This window comes from Athalia rosae, chromosome 1, assembly GCF_917208135.1.
Source record: "Athalia rosae chromosome 1, iyAthRosa1.1, whole genome shotgun sequence".
Taxonomy (NCBI): Eukaryota; Metazoa; Arthropoda; class Insecta; order Hymenoptera; family Athaliidae; genus Athalia; species Athalia rosae.
Window position 1 is genome coordinate 15,799,849 of NC_064026.1, and position 21,592 is coordinate 15,821,440.

Below are 21,592 nucleotides of genomic sequence, written 5' to 3' on the forward strand. Positions count from 1 at the left end.
AACGTGGGGGAAATAATCATTTTCGCTTCTAAAATTTCAATCTCAATACCACCCCAATACCCCCCATACCCCCCCCACCCACCGATCCTCCTCCTCCGCATTCGATTTATTTATTTTCTCTTCTCTTGACACCAACACGTCTTGTTTTATTGCGCTTGGACAATTTTCAGTTACTACATACCCCGTATGTATTATATATACACGTGCGGAAAAGGTGATCGGAGTATCGCGAGGATATTCGAGGACGCGCCGGGGTGGACAATATCCAAGAGGATGTCTACTCATCCTCTTCATCTTCTTTCTGTCCGCGTTATCGGAAAGTGAGGGAGAGGGGTGGGGTGGGGGGGGGGGAGGGTGGAGATTTTGTGGGACGGGTAAAGAAAGGATGTAGCGACGTAGATTTAAAAATGTATACCAGCTGTACATACGTGAGAACCCTGGGAATGTATGTACGTCGGTAATACATACCCATGTACGATACATACGAGGCGATGGGAAAAGCCATTTTATTACAAACTACCCTCTATAAATCTTCTTCCTCTTGCGGGGTTCGTCCGAGCGGGCGCAGAAAAAAGGAAACGAAAGGAGAGAGAGAGAGAGAGAGAGAGAGAAAAAAAGGAAAAAAACAGACGGAAAAAAAGGGCGACAGGAAAATGGACATCTTTGACGGGGCTAAGCGCTGACACGACCTCGAGCGGTCAGAGGTCCCGGGGATCCTCGATCGAGTGCGGGGGTTGTCCTATTGGGGGGTTCGGAACTGCCATGCCGCCGGCGGGAGTGTGTGCCGGGGGTTGGGTGAATGATAAAATGGGACACGTCCGTCTGCGAAGCTACCGCCGCCCAACCCCAACCGCCCCCCCCCTCCCCTCCCTTGATATTCTCACAATGCCCATCTGCGTCCCGTCTTCTTACCCTCTGACCTCGCCTCCCGACCCACCGCGGCATCCTCTTAACCCCGAATCACGGCTTCTACACCCTCGATGTAACGACGGGGCATCGTCGACTCATCGTCTCGGTTTCGGTGTCGGAGGAGAGGGTAAAGGTTCGGATGCGTTTGAAAAATCACCGCGCTCCTACGCACGCCGACGAGGAAAAGGCGCGCGCGGAGGGGGGAGGGGAAGGGTTTGGGTGAAAATATATATATTTTTAATCTGTATCACGTGCCGCGTGTAGTTTCTCAGGTTGGCAGCGGTATCATCCTTTCGATTTATCAGAGCCCCGGCTACCGGCCAGTTAATTGGATTTTTCTTATACCCATCCCGGTACCTACCGCCTCCTCTTGTAACACCACCGAGTCGTAAACCAGAATCAGACGAGGCCGACATTGAATCCGCAAGGGATCAAGAGATTTCGTCGATTATGTTTCAAATAATAAAAACCGCGACGATAGTTTTTCGGCAGAGAGGAATTTTTCCCTCCGTTCACATTTGTTTTTCAATTAAAAAAACCGAACAATGTAAGGTGGGGTGGGGGGGGGGGGTGGGGTGGGGACTCGCGGCTACGAAATTACGGATGGAAAAAAAAAAAAAAAATTGGAAGGAGAACGGGGAAATGAATGGTTTGGAACAACCTCTTTGGTTCTCGCTTTAGCAAAAGGAGCGCGATTTTCGTCCTCTTCGGAGCCCCGGGGGGCGACACACCGAAGCACATCTTTGAGCTTCGCTGGTAGAGAGGGGCCTGTGGGCCTCTCGCGAGAGGTTGGAATAAAGCATTTTAGGGTAATTGGGAAGGGGAGCGGAGAGAGCAGCCGCGGCAACGGTGACGCCGCGCCGCTAAGAAATTCTGAGGAGAACCGTAGCAAATAACGACGACGACGACGACGACGACGACGACGACGACGACGACAAGGCCGTAAGAACAAGAAAACCGAACAAAGCGAACGCCGTCGAACCGTCCGCCGGCAGAGTCGGAGGCAAGAAAGGAACGAATCGACCTTCCGAACCCGCAAGGAAGGAAGTGTAAGGAAGGAAGCGAGGCAAGGAATAAAAGGCAGCCAACGCGAGTACCTCTTTTTATTATACCCCTAAACATTTTCCGACGATTATTATAAGATAAGAAGGTATCTTTATACCGTCGTGCTCTCTTTACCCGCGAGCTGGAAACGCCCGAACATATTCCATTCCGAGCCTAAGACCTTCTGAAATTCCTGATCAATCATCATTCCCATGGGATATCACGGAGATATAAATAAACGGTAACATCCGATAACTGCACATAGCAGAGAACCTCCGCAAACAAAGGAACACACAAACAAACAAACAAACAACGGTGATACGGCGAACCCGTAACAAGGAGATCGAGGATCAGAATCTGACGTGCCTTGTCGCAGTTGTATCGACCTCCTAGCCTTAGACTGTGGAAAAACGGAATCCGGATCGGTACCGGGAGGGTTGTCGGCATTGTTTTTCAGCCAATGTTCACCGTTAGTTACGTTCCATTGTACGATTCGAGAGGGTTGTTGCGCGTTAACTTTTTCGATTTTCACTCGATTTTAGCGAGATCCATTTAGTCGTGCGGGATCCGTTGTTCCATTAAGAAATTGCATTTTGCATGTGCGAGTTATCTGTAGTTGCTTTTCGTTTTTTTTTTTTTTGTTTTTTTTTCTCTTCTAAATCGCCGTTCGGTCGAGAAAAACTCGGCAAAGTCACGAGGAAGAATAATGGAAGTGGAATAGAATCACCCACTCGATCGATCGCGGAAGGTACAAGGGGACACGGTAGGGCCCTCGAAGTCACTCGTCTAGATTCCAACTCGACCGGAGATCCTTGTGTAAGGAATCGTCCCGTTTCCACCCTTGCGGCTTCCCGCGGAAAATCAACAGCCGTGTCAATAATTGCGGGACACAATAGAGGCAATTTGGGTGAAAATCGACGCGGGTGATATAACGATGATCGCGAAACTGGTACCATACCGTTTCGGAAGGGAGAGAGACCACCGATCGAAATCAATTAGCGTCGGGCACTATACGTCCGTTCGTTTCTCATCGTCGACGGGATCGAGCGGCGGAACGCGGATCCTCCCTTCGCTTCGTTTTTCCTCTCGTTCTCCTCGCGACGCGCGTAGGTACCGGTCCCGTCTGCTTTCCAAGAGGTCGACAAAGACATGCGAGGAAAATAGATAGGTGGGCTACGTACCCCGCACTTGGACTCATATCACCGACGCGAATACTCTCGAGGGATATATTACCGAAGGCCGCCGGACACATCCGGGGACGACTCTTATCGGGCTTAGCTACTTCTGCATTCTATTTCGTACAAAGGATTTAATGGAATGCCGAGACAAGATGTGGACCTCGGGTCAACCGAGTGCCCGAAGGGCTATATAGTTGAGCATCTCAAGGTCCTCTTGAATTTCTTCTTCCTCTCTTCCCATTCTTCTTGTATGTCTTTGTTTTTTTTTTTTCTTCTTCTTTTTTTCATCACCCTCAGACCGCCGGATGCTCAAGCTGATTTAGGAGCTCGTAAGGTCCGAAGGGCTCGACCCGGTCTTCGAATTCCACCCCTTCTCTCTGCCCCGTATCCAACCGGCGCGGCGTTCATCGGCCGGCGGAAAAAAAAAAGAAAAAGAAAAAGAAAAAAGAAAAAGAAGAAAGGAAAAGAGTGGCGAAATGGCTGAATTACCCGAAGCCACTTTGATCAATGGCGAGTGGCGGCGGTCAAGTGAAATGTGCTGAAGCTGTTTCAAATATTTTCTTGATAATTTTTAAAAACGCGAGTTAAAAACTCGACCGCGTCGTCTTATTTCGGGATCCGTCGGCGTGATATTCAATTCTCGATAAAATTTTCGAATATTCACGGAGCTTTATTATCGTGGTGGGCGAGGCTCGATTGCCGATCGCTTCCAACGTTACACATTTCTTGTCCGTACGGAAATGTTTACATACCATCGCCGTAAAATGATCCGCCGGATCTTCCGCGTGTGTGTATATTTAATGAATCGTTGAAATTATCCAGCGATTTGTTTATCTTCGATAAATCTAGTCCGACGGTTTTGACGATGTATATTTTTAACCAGCGAGTGTATTCGCCTCGTTTTTTATTCGTCAAATATGTTTTTTTTTGTTTTTACAACCATTTTTATCATCAAACATTTGTGTACTGCACCGACAATCGGAATAACGGAATCGCGATAATTGCTCGCAATTTCAAACCCAACTCGCTCCGTCGAACCGAGAAAGGTTGAAAATTATGGATTACGAGGTGGTTGTACGGAGGTGAAAAACACCGTCCGCCGACATTATTTTAGATTTAAGATCGATGGATTACGAGCGTGACTTTTCATCGTATACGTCAAAATTTACAATACTGACGCCCGCGCGACACGCACGCTCCGAAATTACTGAAAATATTCTTAATAACCGCGTGAAACTACAGATTAGAAAAACGAAAAAACTGCAATACGGTGAAAAAAAAAAAAAATAAAATAAAAATCAAACAAACATCGTAACGCCGATAATGCCATACCTGCCGAAAAAGTTCCAAAGTGGACTTTGAGAAATCATCAGGACAGCTCACCGAGTGTCGAATTTATTCCATAATTTCTTACCGGGAACTCTTTTTTTATTCCGGAGACATTGCCAGATTATTAGCCAATCGCGAGCCGAGTCGAGGATTGCGGTGTGTCGTCTTCGCACCTGGTGTTCGTGCCAGCCTTCGGGGCTAGATTTAATCTTATCGCGTGTCACGTGTCTTCTCGGCGGCGGTTGTCTTGACAAGGTTGCCCCCCATTGCACCATCGCCACCGCCTGCAGCGTCGCTATTGCCAGCAGCGGCATCACCTAATCTACCGGTTTCTCAAGTGGCAATCCTACCGGGATCTCTCCCTCTCCGTTCGTCCGCGTTAATCGATATTATCTATCGTCTCACCGCTATGAGATTTCGAATCCTCCACGTTTCCAGGTGAAACGGAGGACCTCGGGAGGTTCATCAACCGGGCCCCTTATCATTCGGCGGGATAAACTCGAGTGGATCTCTCACTCGACTGAAATCCCCCCGTGGAACACCGAACGCTAGAGATTGCGGCTAATTAGATGGTAACGATTCGCTTCGAATTTTCTGTCAAAATATGGAGAAGAATATTTATCATTTCTGTTCGCCCCGAACTTATACCGGAGATACTGACTTTTAGTCACCCGTTCGAAACCACACCGAAATACCGAAGGGTATTGAGATCTAGGTGTAAAAAAATTTTCGCGTTACCGCGCAACGTTCGCGGGATTTTATGCTAACCCTTGACGAGGATCTTTAGTGCCTCGGGAAGTGGAAGCAATGAACCTTCTACATACCTACGTAGTTCGGGGCGGACTAAGTAGCGAAACGGTTCGCTGTTTTTATGAATCGATTGGTAAAGTTTACGAGGCTGTTTTCGCGACCATTTGCAACGTTAACTTCACAGCCGTAGACTACGTCGCTGAGATGACGGTAAACGGTGAATATAACCAGGGAATAGGAAGAAACAAAAAAAAAAACAAAAAAAATCCGGCAAAACAAAAAGAACGGAGCAACGTTGGCTATACGTTTAAATTTAATTTCAAGATAAACATCCCGCTCGCGAAAATATTTAAAATACGGTGTATGCGTACAATGCGTACAATGTTGGTTGCGGAATCCGTTTTATCGACAATAATGGACAGGTATGATCGTTTAAAGCTGACCAAGCATTGTAAGAGGAGATGAAAAAAAAAAACAGAAGACTTGAATACCGTCTTAAAGTTTGAGTCCGAGTTCTAATTTTCAGGGTTGAACTTTTTTTGTGCGAGGAAAAAAAAAAAAAAACCCAGCCATCCGATCCTGCTCGGAATTTCGGTGAGCTGACGTTGGTTTTTTCTGAACGTTTTCAAGGTACGTTTCCTCGTTTTCGACAGAATACTTTCCGCACCGCGGATACACGCGGAACGAAGTGAGTGCCGGTAAGATGGTTGGGTGTAAGGAGTGAATAAGGATGTGTAGGTTGCAAGAAAGTAAGTAAGGGAAAGAAAAGGGAGAACAAACGAAGAGGAGAGACACTCGCGCGAGTTCTGATGGAGACGGTACCCCGACGGATGGTAGGAGGCGCCTGTTGCTTCGCCGAGATTGAAAACGTGTTGGGAAAAAAGTCACCGCGGTCGCGTTTTTTCACCTCATCCTTCAACTTCCCCGGGGTCTTTTGGGTGAAAATAAAAGAATCAACGTGTACGCCGTACACGCCGAGTGTAGAAGAGAAATTATAACGCCGCTTACGTTTCGGTGAAGATCTTTCGCCGCGGAAAAGCTCCGCGAACATTAAATCCGCACTTACAGTTATAGCTTAATAAAAGTTGGCGAATAATTAAAAAGAAAAAACGTAGGGGAAAAAAAGAAAAAAACAAAAAAAGAAAGAAAGAGGATTGCCACGGTGGTCGGCTTATACTCGCCGAGTTTATGGAGAGTGATTATCTCGTGGGAACCGTGCGACGCGCAAAAGCGAAACGCGAAACGCGAAAGGGGGGAGAAAGTTTGAGAGCTCGTGATAAAAAATTCACGAGACTAACTTGGGTACATTATTATTAGAAAATGGACGCGTGTTCGAGAGTTGAGTTCATCTTTCGACCTTGGAAAGCTCACCCCATCGGGCTACCCCTTTTACAAACGCGAAACGATGCGGTGCCTGTACTTTGTACGTGAAATAAAACTTCGGATGCCGCGGCAGAAAACAAATCCAGGACTCGCAGCGCCTGGTTCGAAGCAGATTAAACATATAATTTCATCATCGGTTGAATAAACATAAAAAAGAGAGACGGTTCAAATTGCACTGTAATTGTGAAAAAACGAAAAAAATAAATAAATAAATAATTAGTCCGCACATATATAGATACGTATTTCTGTATACACGGCGAATGTACAATTCGAAATACGGAATAATCCGATAATAAATTATTATTTGTCATACCCTTTTTTTGGTTGTTTGTTTCACTATGTATTTTGAAATGAAAAGAAATTATATGTAAAAAAAAGAAAAAGAAAAAGAAAAAAAAAAAAGAAAATGAACCATTTATGGGTAAAACAATCGAATGGTAACGAAGAACGTGAGTACGATGCTAATTGATACCACCAGTAATGAGTTCATTTTCGATATGGTGGTATTATTTGAACAGTCCAGCGTACAAATTTCGTATATTCTACGATGGGCCATAAATGAATGTCGGGATACGAAAACTAGAATACAACGTAACTTATTCTCATATACTCTTTGAATTTTTCGTAGTATGGATTACAGTGAATCCTGTACGGTTATATGGATTCGTATCATTGATTCGTTAATGTTTTTCCTCTTTCCATTTGTGTACATACATGTCGAATTCATATGATATTACACTTCATATCCTGTTCAACACATTATATCCTGTGTACGATGCAAATGCTACGTATACGTGCGGTATGAAGGTAAAAAAAAAGAAAAATGAAAAAAAAAAAAAAAAATGAAAAAAACCAAACACTGGTATCAATTATTCGCCCGGCACATCGCCTACACAGCACCGATAGGTATCGCGATTCGTTGATCAATTCAGCTTCATTTCGTGCATCAAGCTACCGAACTTCCGACTCCCCATTTTTCACCCCCACCTACGCTTTCACTTCATGTGCTAATATTAACTCCGGTAAAGGGGGGGTATACATCCGTAACTAACGTATGCTTAACAAATAATCGGTGAAGACGAAACCCGGGGAGATAAAAAACAAAAAAAAAAAAAATTGAAAGAACCGGAGGAAGCGGAGGAAAATTTCGTTATCGGTGATAGGAATCTGGCGGTGAAATCGACCGCTATGTCGAGACAAAGAAAGCGCTAATTATATCTTTTGATCCCGGAATAGTAGCTCGGTCGGGTTCAGGGGCGAAGGAGGCGCCCGGCGTCGCGTTATACGGATATGCACGTAGTTAAAGTACGTGTGCGGGTATGGTAGAGCCGGAGCGGCGCGTTGTATGACAGTCGTGGTGCACGCGAGTTTAGAACGACGTCGACGCTCCACTGGGAATTATCGGTAAAACGTCAATACGTATTACCTTAACGCCGCTGCCACTGCAGGCAGTAAACCTTCGCCCGGCACCCACCCACCCCGAGTACTGTCCTTCATCGCACAACTGCACCTGCACGGATCGACGCTATACGCGACGCAACTCGACGCTTCGTCGTCCTATTCGTCGCAAATTGCCAAGTTATAGTTATCGCACCCGTCAAAGAAAATAGAAAATAGAAAATAGAAGAAAGAAAGAAAAAAAAAAAAAAAAAAAAAAAAAAAAAAAAAAAAAAAACAGCCACCGAATTCCGCGCGACGGATGAGCAACTTGAAAGATTTTCAAGAACCAACTCACACACGGTGTCGTACGTAATAGTCGCGTATATGTATGTATATACGTTTTCGTAAAAAAAAACAGCTAAGCTCGCTCGCTCGATTTTGATATCATATAAAATCTCTGCGTTACGCCGTTTCATCGCATCGATTCGAGGCTAGCTATACCGACATACATTTGTAAGTACGACTTCAACGTCGGGGATAAAATGTTCGCATTCCGTATAGATGGACATCGGAAGGAGCGAAGGGCCACTTGACGATACGTGAATAGTCTCGTGAATAGCGTTCGGTATATATACTATGGCATATAAGTTTTCTATATAAAAATATGGAGGGATTTACATATTGTACAGGTATGTGTGTGTGTGTCTATACGTGAAACATCGGGAGTGAATAGAAAAAGAATATATGAAGGGAACGATGAGGGGATATCCGACGAGTGATACGGTCGAAAAATGCAATGGAAAAACGAGGGAATTGAATTTGTTAAATATGCCCCGAGAATATGGAGAGCGTGAGGTATTATGCGGGGGAGTGAATGCGGGAATTCAAAGATTAGGTGGTAAAGGTAAAAAGCAAAAAAAAAAAAATTATATATATACATATATACATCAAAAAAGCACAAAGAAAAAGCGTAGAAAGAAAAATGGAAGAGAAACGCGTGTGACACTTGTCAATATCGGACGAATTAGTCTGACTCGAAACGCGAAACGATTTCGGTTCGCGATACTTCATTTTATTTGAAAGTGAAAAATGAAAGAGAAAAAAATTACGTATTTCTATATGCGTACATAGGCGTGTACGCGCGTATATAATATGCATGAAGAAAAAAAAAATGAAAAGAAAAAAAAAAAAGAAATAACTCCGAGGGTGGAGATAACTCCAAAATCAATGTACATACACATTGCATTCGGGTCTTTTCATTTTATCAGCTGATATATATATATATTTCTTTTTTTTTTTTCTTTCTTTCATTCAATTCTTTATCAGAAATATCCGAGGAAATATCTGTAGCGTGTGAATCAATCACATCACCGTCGCATTGAAATGGCGAAAGAAAAGAGTGGGGGGGAAAAAAATACATTTTGAAAAATGTATCGCGAACATGAAGACGATCAAAGAAGTTCTCTTTCATCGAGATATCGTCGGTGACCTTCGAAAGTTTGCCGTATTACACGCGGGTTTGTTTAAATTTCGTGCGCGGTTAGCTGCAGTTCGTTCAACGGACATCCGGTTTTACGATTTACGCGTAAAGATAAAACTTGCCGATAGATGGAGGGGCGCGTGTACACAGAATAGTGCGGAATGGTCGGTATACCATGCACATATAACGTCAATGGTACTACCTTCCCCTCGAAGTTGCGCAAAATACAAGCCATCACCCGTCCCACAACCCGTACAAAATTTGATCAAATCTCTTTGTCACGTGTCAGACGCGCTTTTGCAGTCAAAATGAACGGGGGGGGGGGGAAAAAAAAAAAAATGGAAAGAAAAAAATATGCCACATTCAAATCGATATCTCGCGCACGGTTCTACGTTTATATTTTGAATATATATAGATATATAGATATGTTTAAAGATTTTTTGATATTTCAAACTATAGCTGAAAAGTGAAAGTAAAACACTTTGACGAGTATTCAACGACCTATAGAGAAAAGAAGAAAAAAAAAATTTAGAACCTACCCTTGTTCATAAACTAAATTCAAAGAAAAAATGTTATCACCATCTATACGTAGCTATAATGTTGAAACATTATATTATCTAAGTACATCTCTTTTCCTTTTCTTTTCTCATTGTGTTGGTAGTATAACGATGCGATAAATATATATTATACCTATTTATAAATATATATATTTGACACAGTTTCCTTTTCCCCTAACATCAGACCACGTTTGTATTTGTTATTATTGTTCTATATTTTTCGTATTTTTATTACTTTCTTTTCTCCACTTGTAATATCATCCGTCTTTTTCCCTTCTTTTTTCATACGTAGTTTTTTTTTTTTTTTTCAATTCTTTTTAATTCATTTCTATTTTTTTATAACTTTTTAATTTTATGCTTCGTTAGAGTTGGAACTGAAAGATAAAACACCTCGGTTATAACCGATTCCATTTGACTCGTTGAAAATAAAATGAATAAAAAAAATAAATCAACCAAATAGAATCAAAAAAGAAGTAAAGAATTAGCGGCTATGCATAATCGCGTGCGAGCTATCTGACGTCAGACATCTAACCGATACAACACGCGTTAATGACACGTGAAAATGTAACTATGGCGCGGAAAGTCCTTATTTTTAATTAGTACACGGACACTTGTTATTTCCTATGATATCATCGCACTGGAATGCCCTAAATTTTTCTCAAACTCTATTTTCACGTAACTCAGGATTATTTGGCAAAGAACACGCGCGATACCTCCGTTCCGAAAGGGACCGATCGTTTCGCTTAATTTTCATCTTTGCAAAGGTTCACCAGATTTACGCAGCTGCATGGTAGCGTGAAAATATAGAAAACGTGATATAAAGGAGATTGGTATGGGTAAATATAGATATAGCCGGGTACCTTATGTACGCCACGTATAAAAGTAGCATAGATACATAGATATACGTATAGGTATAATAGGTAAAGGGTGAGAGAGGAAGCATCGCGCGTAGGTTTCGTACGGATGTGGGTTGCGTGATTAATTGCAGGGTCTTATCTGGTAGCAGATTGGCTCGTAAAAAGGGGATGAACTACCGATAAACCCACGGGGTAAACCATATGCGGAACGGGACGCGTATAATGTAGGTATATCTCACAGAAACAGAATTTTTCTCTCAACGTTTCTCAGTTTCCGGCGGGGCTCCGCAGATTGGTATATATATACTTGCACTTTTTTTTTTTCCAACCGTTTGACCCTTTCCCGCTTTATATTGATTATGATTAATGATGATAATAATCATAACAGCAGCGTCGACTTTTCGACCGATGGATCTCAAGTATAGAAAAAACCGTGGAATAGAAGAGAAAAGTTTTTAAACACTCTTGTTTTATTCTTCATCACATATCGGAACCAACCATTTTCTCATTGTAGTTATAAAAAAATTAACCGCGCATGCGAAAGATGCGCGATGAAATGAACGACGGTGAATTTAAACAAAATCCAGGTAAAACATAATGAAACAAAAACATCGAAAAATTGGGGTCGTATAAGCTGATCGTGTGATTCGATGCTGCGATTTTCGGTCGGTTATACGTCGGAACAAAAGAGAAGAAAAAAAAAAACCAAAAAAAAAAAAAAAAGTGCTGCAGGTTCGAGTCCGGCTCAAACATTACACGTACCCACATTGCCGCCCCCCCCCCCCCCCCCCCCCTCCAGTATTTCCACAAGGTTTGACGGAGGTCGGAAGGCAGGCACCGCGATATTATACGTGTGTATGTAGGTGTACGGGAGCGAATGTAACGAGAAATCGCGAGGCAAGCAAAAATATAAAGTTTTGAACCGCAGTTGGTGAGGAACACTCGAACGTGGAGACCATCGCGAGAGTTCCTTCTCCACTTCCCCGCAAAAGAGTAAATAAAGGTTGGTTCGCTGCTTCCGTTAGCGACTACTCGTTTGCGGGGGGTGGAGAGACTCCGAGGTTTTTGGTTCGTTCGTTCGTTGGTCGGCCTGAAAATTGACCGTCGAGCTGCGCTCCCTCTCCTCTCCTCTCCTCTCCTCGCCGCTTTTTGTTTTTGTTTCTTCTCGTTCTCCTCCTCTTTCCATTGAATTTTTTGTTTTTTTTCGATTTTTCAGGGGCAGTTGTTGCGCGCGTGTAGGTCCGTATTCAAAGAATCAACCCCGTTGCAGTGATAGGTATTAGTGTCGTTTTGATTGATTACGAAATTCTGCTATCTATCACACCTCGTATAACTCGCTATTATTTAGCTTAACCTGACCCAACTTCTGCGATCACCCTCCTAACTCGTTTAATGTTTACGCGCTTTTGATTTATCTTCCTCCCTCGGAAAATATGTACCTATATAATAAACGTTATACCTACGCGTAACCAAAAAAGGCGGTACGACGCAGCTTCTGCTGTTACGAGAAAAAAAAAAAAAAAAAAAAACGGATATACGTTCGTTCATTTCCTGGCACAAACCTCCCCCCCTACGTATTCCTTTTCCTACCCGACCTCCACTTCTTCCCTTTCATTTTTCTCCTCGGTTTTTTGTTTTTGTTTTTTTTTTTTTCTTTTCACCTCTATACCGCTGTGTGTATAAAATAACCGTGCGAATAACGGAAAATCTGCAGATCTGATGTGTATCGCCGTTTCGGCATCACGGTGTGATTTTCTTTTTTCTTTTTCGCCATGTTCGATTTTTTTGAACACGCGATTACACCGACCGCGATTCTCTTCGGATTCAATTGTTTTCGTGCCTTATTCAAAATTTCTATACAAAGGACAGAATTTTTTCTTTCATGTATACGCGGATGTGTCATGTGTGACGTAGATATTGAATACATATGTATATATATATATATATATATGTATACTGCAAAGTACAATACAAGATTGAAGAAAAAAAAAGAGATGAATAAAAGGACAGAAGCGTCTCGATGCGTGGGTAGCTATCTTGCCGTATCTAGGTAAGTACCTAGCTAGGTTCCCGCATACGTATATGTATATATCCGGAGGTATATACATACATGTATCCGGGGCCGATGGACGACCGTTCGTAAAGTTTATGAGCTAATATCCATTCGCTTCTACCCAGGTATACCCTCATTTTATGAAGCTTTTATTCGCCCGTTCACTCGGCCACATGGTGCATCACCGACCCGTCCAGAAAGAAAAAAAAATAACGAAAGCATAATAAAGGGATAGAAATAAAAGTAGGAAAGAAACAGGGATAGAACAAAGCAACGAGAAAAATAAAAATAACCGAAACAATCATTAGTTCGGAAGCACCCACCCTCTTAAATTCGATGAATTTTCACCAGGGTGCGCGAGGCGATGAATACGATACAGCGGTGTCAAATTGATAACCGTTTTTCGTTCATTCGCTGAAAAGACTTTCGGTGAAATTCGACGGGACGAAAGAAAAGATTGTTTGGTATTTTGAATTGCTTTTATTTTTTATTCCAATCGCTTTTTCTTTTCAGTTTTTCAAATGTACAAAGAACGAGAAAATTGAGGGATGAAAATATACGAGCTTGACGTCAATTGCGAGATACGTATATATACGCGGGTTTGCGCATAACTAAAGTTTGTGTATTCGGTGCGAGTCGATATCAGGTAAGGGTAGTGCCCAGCTGAACGGAGTTCAATCGGTTCGTAATCGTTGATGGAAAATTCATAAGTCGTACAAGTACAGGTTGGATACGAGTTGAACGGAAGCTTATTAGGTTATTAATAAATCTGATCGTGACGCGCGAAATACTGACCCCGATTTTCAACGATTTAATGGTTTCCGATGGACCTCGATTAATAGTAACACCGCCGCTTCTACTACGGGGCGTTGGAACAAGCTCGTATATATTCATTCGAAGCAGCGAGCTGATCGAACGAACGAACGAACGTATGCAGATTCACCTGGAGCGGGAGGGTCCACGGTTCTATCCGTTGTTAATGTTTCCACATTTAATACCCCCTCGACAATCATTCTCTATTCAACCGCGACGTGTACCGAAACACGGAGATAACAAAATTGCAATTTTTCATAACGCGTCAAACTTCCCAAACAATTTGACTATAATGCAAAAACTGTGCGAAGAAGAGAGACAAAAAAAGCGTATCGAAATGTAGTTATAATAAAATTCATAAAATTGCGTCGACACGAGAGAAGAACTCGGACGCAACTCTGCTTCTACCTTTGCAAAAGTACAAAGGAATCAAAGCCGTACCCGTTTTTACAGAGCGGCTGCAGCGGCATGTGGACCGCGAATAAAGTCAACCCATGTAGAAGTTTTTCAACTTCTTTACCGATTCTACTTTTTTCGTTTCAGTTTTTTTTTTTTTTTTTTTTTTTTTTTTTTTCAACCCAAAGCCAAAGCTTCCACTGTACACTGCGTACCTGCGGTGTATAGGTATAGGTATAAGGTAGGAATCTAGCGCGACGCGTGGCATTATCAGCGTTGTATCTCCTCGCGTTCTTTCTCTTTTCTCTGCCTATGTAGAAATATGTGTACACTGAATTGCACGCGTATCCACCGTACCTGCGGTATATTTGTACGGGTATACAACAGAGATGGTACATGCACCGCTTGGAACACAGAGTAATATTCCGGATGGACTCTACCGCTTATTCGGCTCTTGAGTGTTTATAACTAGGGGAGAGGAACGGTGAAAACCGAAAAAAGAGGAAAAAACAATTTGAAGCAAAATAATACTGCCGTTTGGATAAGTTACTTCTGCACGAGGAAATATGTATTTTTAATTTTATCTCATATTTTATCGTTCTCGTTTTCGGAAGTTTTCGATGATGTATAATTTTTTTTTCTTTTCAAACAAAATCAATGAATAAATAAATAAATGAATAAATAATGTGACGTGCATATCTGTACGAATGTACCTAGATTTTTTTCGGTTCAGAATGATCCGTGAGAATAATTAGGTTTTTTTTTTGGTCTTCTTCATTTTTAATTAATCGCCCGGTAAAAAAAAACTCTTTCAATTCTTCTAACTTTTGTCAATTTACACACGTTAGAGGTTCATCTGTACGTACGCATACGATAAAATTTGATTCCATTTGTCATCCGACGGACAGATAAAGCTGGAACGAATAGAAAATTTTTTTACAAAGTATTTTCTATTTCATGTGGATTCGTGTTACGGTACAGGTGAACCATATCTTCCTGGTTCGCTGCAACATTTTACCTCCAATGCGGACGGTGAAAAAAGTAAAGGACATCGGACACACGCCTGTGTGTAAGTTTGCGATACACTCGCGTCACAGCTATATCTCTACACATACTTTGTTCATCTGCAGGGTGTCAAAAGAAATTATTCCCGTAAAATCTATTTTCGAAAGCTTTTTCCCTCTGACGTGGTGTATGTATATATCTACACGATGCACGTTTATCTCCCTTGCAGTTTCCTCTCTCGTTTGGTATTTTCCGTTTTTTTTTTTTTTTTTTTTTTTTTTTTTTTTTTTTTTAAACGTAATCGAGCTTTAGGGTAGAACATCACAGGGTGCAACACTTGTATAATGTCAGTTGATAAAGAGCGACGGATTTCAAAAAAAAAATTTTTTTTTTTTTTGCAACGTACCTACATTCTTTGCGGGGCGAAAGGGTTCCCCTTTCGTTGAACTCTATAATCATTGTGATAATTTTTTCGTGATTTTGTAGATGTTCCATATTCTCAGAAACCGATCACCACGTATACACGTACTTCGTGTACCGGAAGGTTTCACTTTTCAGGACTTGATTGATGTAATTATTCCTAAATTACGGAAGAGATCTCATCTCTTGTTTTGTGTGTTATTGCGCATTCTACGTTTCGTTAATTTTTTTTTTTTTTTTGTCACCTTCTCACCTCCTTTCTTATTCCCGTTCAAATCCTTCTTCTTACATTTTCTTAAATATGATTTTTTCTTTACTTTTGCACGGTACGAGGTATGCCGTTTTCGCGATGATTACCATACGTATATACGAGTGTACAAGTTTTCCTCTTTCTTTCCTTATAACTGTGATTCCCTGCTACCCCGTACTTCCTCATACTTCATAATTCCTCCCTTGCTTTTCACGGCTACCTCCCCCGTTTTTCCCCACCGCTCGCAGCAAATTCACCGTGTATAATACCGCAGCGCTGCACGAGCTTCACTATTTTCCCTTATTTTACTCTCGCTGTTTATTTCCTTGCCCGGAGGGTTTCTTGAGCTCTTTGTTTTCGAAAATATATGAGAAGAATCGGTTGACCAGACGAGTGTACACGTGACGGAAATCCACCCCCTTCTCCTCTTCCCCCTTGAAGCTGCATGAAATTCCTTTCGCGAAAAGATAAATGCCTTTTTTTTTCAATTTTTTTTTTTTCATATTATGCATACGTACGATTCGCTTATCTATACCGGCTTCTGCATTTTCAAGTACAGCAGCCGACTAGCAACGTAGGGAAAGATTTTCATACATTTTTTTGGTACGTTATTATTATAATTATCATCATACAAACGAACTTCTTATTCGTTTTATTTGATTTTATCATCATTTTTTCGTATACGACGCTCGCTATCTTGGAAACTGCACAGTTTTTTTGCCTATCCGTTTATTATTCAAGTCATTAAAATGCACAAATATGTAATACATAGCCGTGAAAAAAATTAGAAAAGCTTCAACTCCAACGCCGCGTTATTTGAAGTATATTTAAATACAAGAACATCTGCCTCTATTGAGAGATTTTTCATTAATTTCAAGTAATGGAAAAAATAAGAAAGAATCTACGTATAGCAGTAGGTAGATTATAACATGATGAAATTTTCAACTTTTTCATTATTTTTCGTCAAAACGTAAATTGGTAAAGGAATTCCAACCGATAACGGGTCGAGATATGTTTATTTTATCGTACTAATCGATAGACAGATAGATAGATAGATGGGACGGATTAGCGACGAATTGGAACATTTCGCGCAGTACTAGCTTTTGGATAAACGCGACGCCTGCCCCTTTAGTAATTGTGCAAGATATTTTGCAGGTCTGTCGGTAATAGCTGCGAATTCTCCTATACGCTATACGTTGAAACGACAACGCGACTAATCAAGAAAATGGGAACGGCGCGGTACGCGGAATCGTTACGAATAGACGCCCTAATCTCTAGCGTACAAAAGCTCTGTACGCGATCAATCGATACTCAGCCATTCATCGGATCGATCGATCGACGGATAAAATCGATCCGGGGAATCGCACGACGACTATACAGTTACCCCACTCGCTATCACGGTCGGGGCTATACTGTACTGAAATTTGACGATAGTCAAACTATCGGAATAAAGAGAAAGAAAAGCGAAAAAAAAAAGAAAGAAAGAATTCGTCATTCAAAAACGTCAGAGGGGCGTGAAAATAATTTCAGTGTTGGAATATACGTGACACATAGAAAGTTCACCGGACTATTTCCGATCCGTAAATCAACGAGATTTGGGATTGTATAGTTCAGGAGCAATGGAGGATCTGAGAAAGGTCATCGGGGGATGGAAAGATCAACGAATGAAGAGTAGAAGGGAAAGGGGAAATCGGGGGCAGAATATAGAATAAATACATTGTGGAAGAACAGAGATGTGTCTGCAATTTTTCCAGCCCGAGAGTATCGCCGAAGAATCGATGTACTCGGAGATATTTACGAGGGCGAACTTTTATTTTTTGCTCCTCCGTATCGTTGATTCTTCGGATCGGAAAATCAGTCCTTGCATCTGTACGGCAAAGCACGCGTTTCTCCATCTATCGATGTACTACCTCATATTAGGAGTTATTAATCGGGAAAATACCCGCCGGGTATGAAATGGTATCTTTTGTATTTCAACAATCTCGGATAGCTAAAACTACATATCTAACCTAACCTGTAATATAGATTATTGCACGGGCAACCGCCCCTCGCACCGGAGCCACGGTTGCAAAAAAAATATCGGCGATGTTAGGTCAGGAGAAGAGTGAAAAAGAAACGAACAAAAATAAATAAATGAATAAATCCAAACAGCGATTCCTTCATTTTATCGTCTAATCAATTTCATCTATGTATCGTCGTACAAATTCTCGTGATCCTTCGGTTTACATTTTCGCGAAATTTTTAATGCAATCCGATGGATAAATTTTTTAAGATAATCGACGTCAGCTACAGTTCATTGCTAACGACGTGGTGCAGGGGGAGGATCAATCGTCTACGACAAACCCTTATCGCCACTACAGTATTTCATGAACTTACGTCATTTCTCACACGTATATAAAATAATATTCACGCACTAAAAAAAAAAAAAGAGTTCCGTCCATTAATTAAAATTTTTTTTTTAGCTACCCGAACGAATGTGTCCGTCACGTCACTGTACGGCGACCCTAATAATGTGACGATCGTGAAGGGGAAAACAAAAATTTCACACGTAGTCGTTTAGTCACGGTACAGTGACCACCCGAAAAAAAAAACTAGGCGTAAAATATTGGAGTAAGAAAAAAGTGAACAAGACACGAACGTTTTTTTTTTTTTTTTTTTTTGCTACATAGGTAAGTGAAAAGTTTTTTTGTTTTTTTTTCTCCTTCCTTTCCGCTTTTATTTATTGGTATGCGGTTCGCGGGACCGAGTCAATTGTCACATTTATCGAAGGTGAGACAGCAGACGCAGTCGGGTGAGCGTAGCCTATTCCAATTTTTTGACACCTATTGTTAGTACACGTTTAGCTCGTGCGTTCGGATGATACCAAGTTTCTTTCTGTAGGAACGTACATCGTATACACACACATAAACACCCTTGGGATTCTGAGACGTCAGGCGTCGGTCCATTCACTTTTGCTAGCCAGGTACACGTTATATATACTTACGGTGAATAGGGGGGGGGGGGGAGGTTGTATCGTACACTTGGCACACAGGTGTATAACTATAGGTTTCGCGGGGGATAAGAGTGATCCGGGAGAAGTTGGAGGTACGAGGGGAGAAAACGTCGGAGTCTCACCCCATCTAGCGGAGAAACACGCCCGTCATACCGTAGGTTTCAGGGCAGAGAATGACAGGGAACACCTGGCAGATCACACGGATACAAAGATAACCGTCCGCGAGGTAAAGGGCAGTGATATATGTACCAGAAACTCCGCGTAGACAGGGATGTCAAAAAAGTCATGCATTCGGCTACGAACCCCCGCCCCCGTCGTTCCTTCTCTTTTACCCCGAAACGACCCGCCGCTACTCCCGGTTGATGTACGATCGCTTCTTTCCTCCGTTTCGCTCCTCGCCGATATTCTCGCTAACTCCGAGCTATACTTACTATAACTTCGTCGCGAATCACATGTCGGAGAATTCTTATTTTTTTTTTTTTTGCTCTTCCATGTTCTCTCATCTAATGTACCTACCTAATGCAACGTTATACGCGAGTTTCCAGCTTTTATTTATTGACGTTTTTATTGTTCCGCGAAAATGTGTGGATATCGAAAGAGAAAAAAAAAAAAAAAAAAGAAAAAAATAAAGAAGGAAATGAAAAAGACGAAAAATTTTCGCTCACCTTTTTAGCGTCATTGTTGTTGTCCGCGGCATGATGCGGTTGCGGACTCATTGCCGCACCATTACTGACAGCTCCACTTTGTGACAAGAGTTCGTCGCTTCCTCTCTGAAACAGAAGGAAGAAAAACCGATACGTTTTAGTCTCAACATCGCCAGATCCTCTTTGTTATCCAAATTCAAATTGTAAAAACGGGAAAAAAAATCAATTGATACGTTTTCGGGTATTTTGAAAGACGCGGTCTTTCTTCATTGTTCTTCGTTGATATCGCGCGAACATTCATTGTTTTTCCTACTCAATTTCTCCTCAGAAGAATATCTCGAGAACACCCGAGCGCGTTTCGTCGGATGACATCGAGAATTCATTTGCCGCGCGTTACTCTCGTATACATTTTATCCGTGATCGTCTTTGGTTTTTTCTTTTTTCCTTATTTTTTTTTGTTTTTTCATCATTTTTTTCTTCTTCTTCTTCCGGAGCCGTTCGTGTTTGCTATACCTACAAAGTTGGCAATTTTATCTGCTGTGCTGCAGGCAGAGAGCTGCTGCCTGTAGCATTTGTGCTGTGGATTTGAAACGCGAATTGAAAAATACGGATATATATCTCTTTGTGAAAGTATCAAGTGGAGGGTATATAGAAATTGTTTTCTACTTATACCACTCTCATACGGGTCCGTTGCGCTTGGTTACCGATTTACCGTCAATATCGAACTTCGAACTTCGAACAGAAACTTTATCCGAATCGTCATGATTTTTATAATCACAGAAAATTTTCATCGTATCAGCTGGTATTCAATTCACCGAGACCTAGTTCATCGGATGAATGAATTTTTACCTTTTTTTTTTTTTTTTTTTTTTTCTTCTCCGAAAATTATCATCATTATTTTTCACCGGCCGTTGTGTGCGGTAGACGACCTGCTCGCTCTTCACCGTCGCGCACTCGGCTCCATAGAAATTTTCCATTTGCCATTTTCTTGGATCTTTTGCAACTCGAGGCGCGTTGAAGTGGTTTTAAGTTTCGAAGCCTCGAGGAGAAACCCTATTGACTGTTTCTCGTCGCTGCACTGCACATGTCGTCGGACTCGTCGTTACGGCGGAGAAGAAGGGGGGGGGGGGGGGGGCGGGGTGTCGCAGTTTCAAAAAGAGTACGATAAAATTAGAACGCGTTTTAGCAAAGTTCTGCACAGAAGGAAACCGTTCGAAGTTCACGTCGTTTACCCGGTTACCACCGTTCGGTCGTCGGGAGGAGAGAAATGAGATGAAAAAAGTTTTTTTTTCAAGAGTTTCATGCACACACGTAATTCGCGTAACGTGAGTAGGTACGACACGTCCGACGTGCTTATTTCTCACGCCATCGTCTTCGCCGCTGACGTCGCAGTGGTACACCCCTATCCGATATGTGGAGAGGAATAAACGAACGAACGAGGAGATATTTGTACCGGCGTCGCGCAGTTATAGGTATATTTATACACCCACTTCAACGATATTTCGCAACGAATAAACATCTCTAGTCATCGCTTTTCTCGTTTCAAGCTTGGAGCTTCCTCGCGTTTCGTTCCCACCCCCCCCCCCCCCCCCCCAGCCCACTCCAAGATGTTTGTTTTGTACCGAAGAAAGCTTAGCGACGGCGAGGATCGCACGCGCCGTAGTCGTTCGCTACCGGGGTATAGAAGAAATCCTCGCCTATCACATCCGCTACGACGAGGGCGAGTAACGGCGAAAGATTCGAGAGAATAGACGCGTCGTGAACGCGGCGACGGACGTTACGAAAGCGTCGGAGGTCCGACCATAACCTCGACGTCGTTTAAGCCTAAAACAACTTTGGGCGAGGTTCTGTTGTTTCAGAAGCCTCGTATTTACGAGACAGGGATTTCCTATGAAACTTTGGACACCGCTGGTAAAACAGGATTTATTTATTTATTTGTTGTCGAGGTTTTCAGCGAAAAGGGTGGCGCCTTTTAGCGACTAGTCCTAGTGCTTTTACAACCGTCCTCTAAAAACAACGAAACAAGGTGTGGTCCGTATACACGTTTCACACCTCTGGTGTTTCGGAAGGTCCGTTCGATGAGTAGAACTGACCGGGGAAACGCTCACCGACAAATATCGTTGAAAAATACGCTTTCGTTCGTAGGAAAATT

At 42.2% G+C, this 21,592-nt stretch overlaps 1 protein-coding gene across 6 annotated transcripts in view; it reads right to left on the reverse strand.

Annotated features, from left to right (window-relative positions):
• The window catches only part of LOC105690566 (polypyrimidine tract-binding protein 1), a 296,563-nt gene that overhangs the window by 56,743 nt on the left and 218,228 nt on the right, over positions 1-21,592 (reverse strand). For all 6 annotated transcript variants that reach the window (XM_048656159.1, XM_048656165.1, XM_048656170.1 and 3 more), the window contains one exon: positions 19,462-19,566. In XM_048656159.1, coding sequence (XP_048512116.1) covers positions 19,462-19,566 — 105 coding nt within the window. The remainder of the gene's footprint in view (positions 1-19,461; positions 19,567-21,592) is intronic.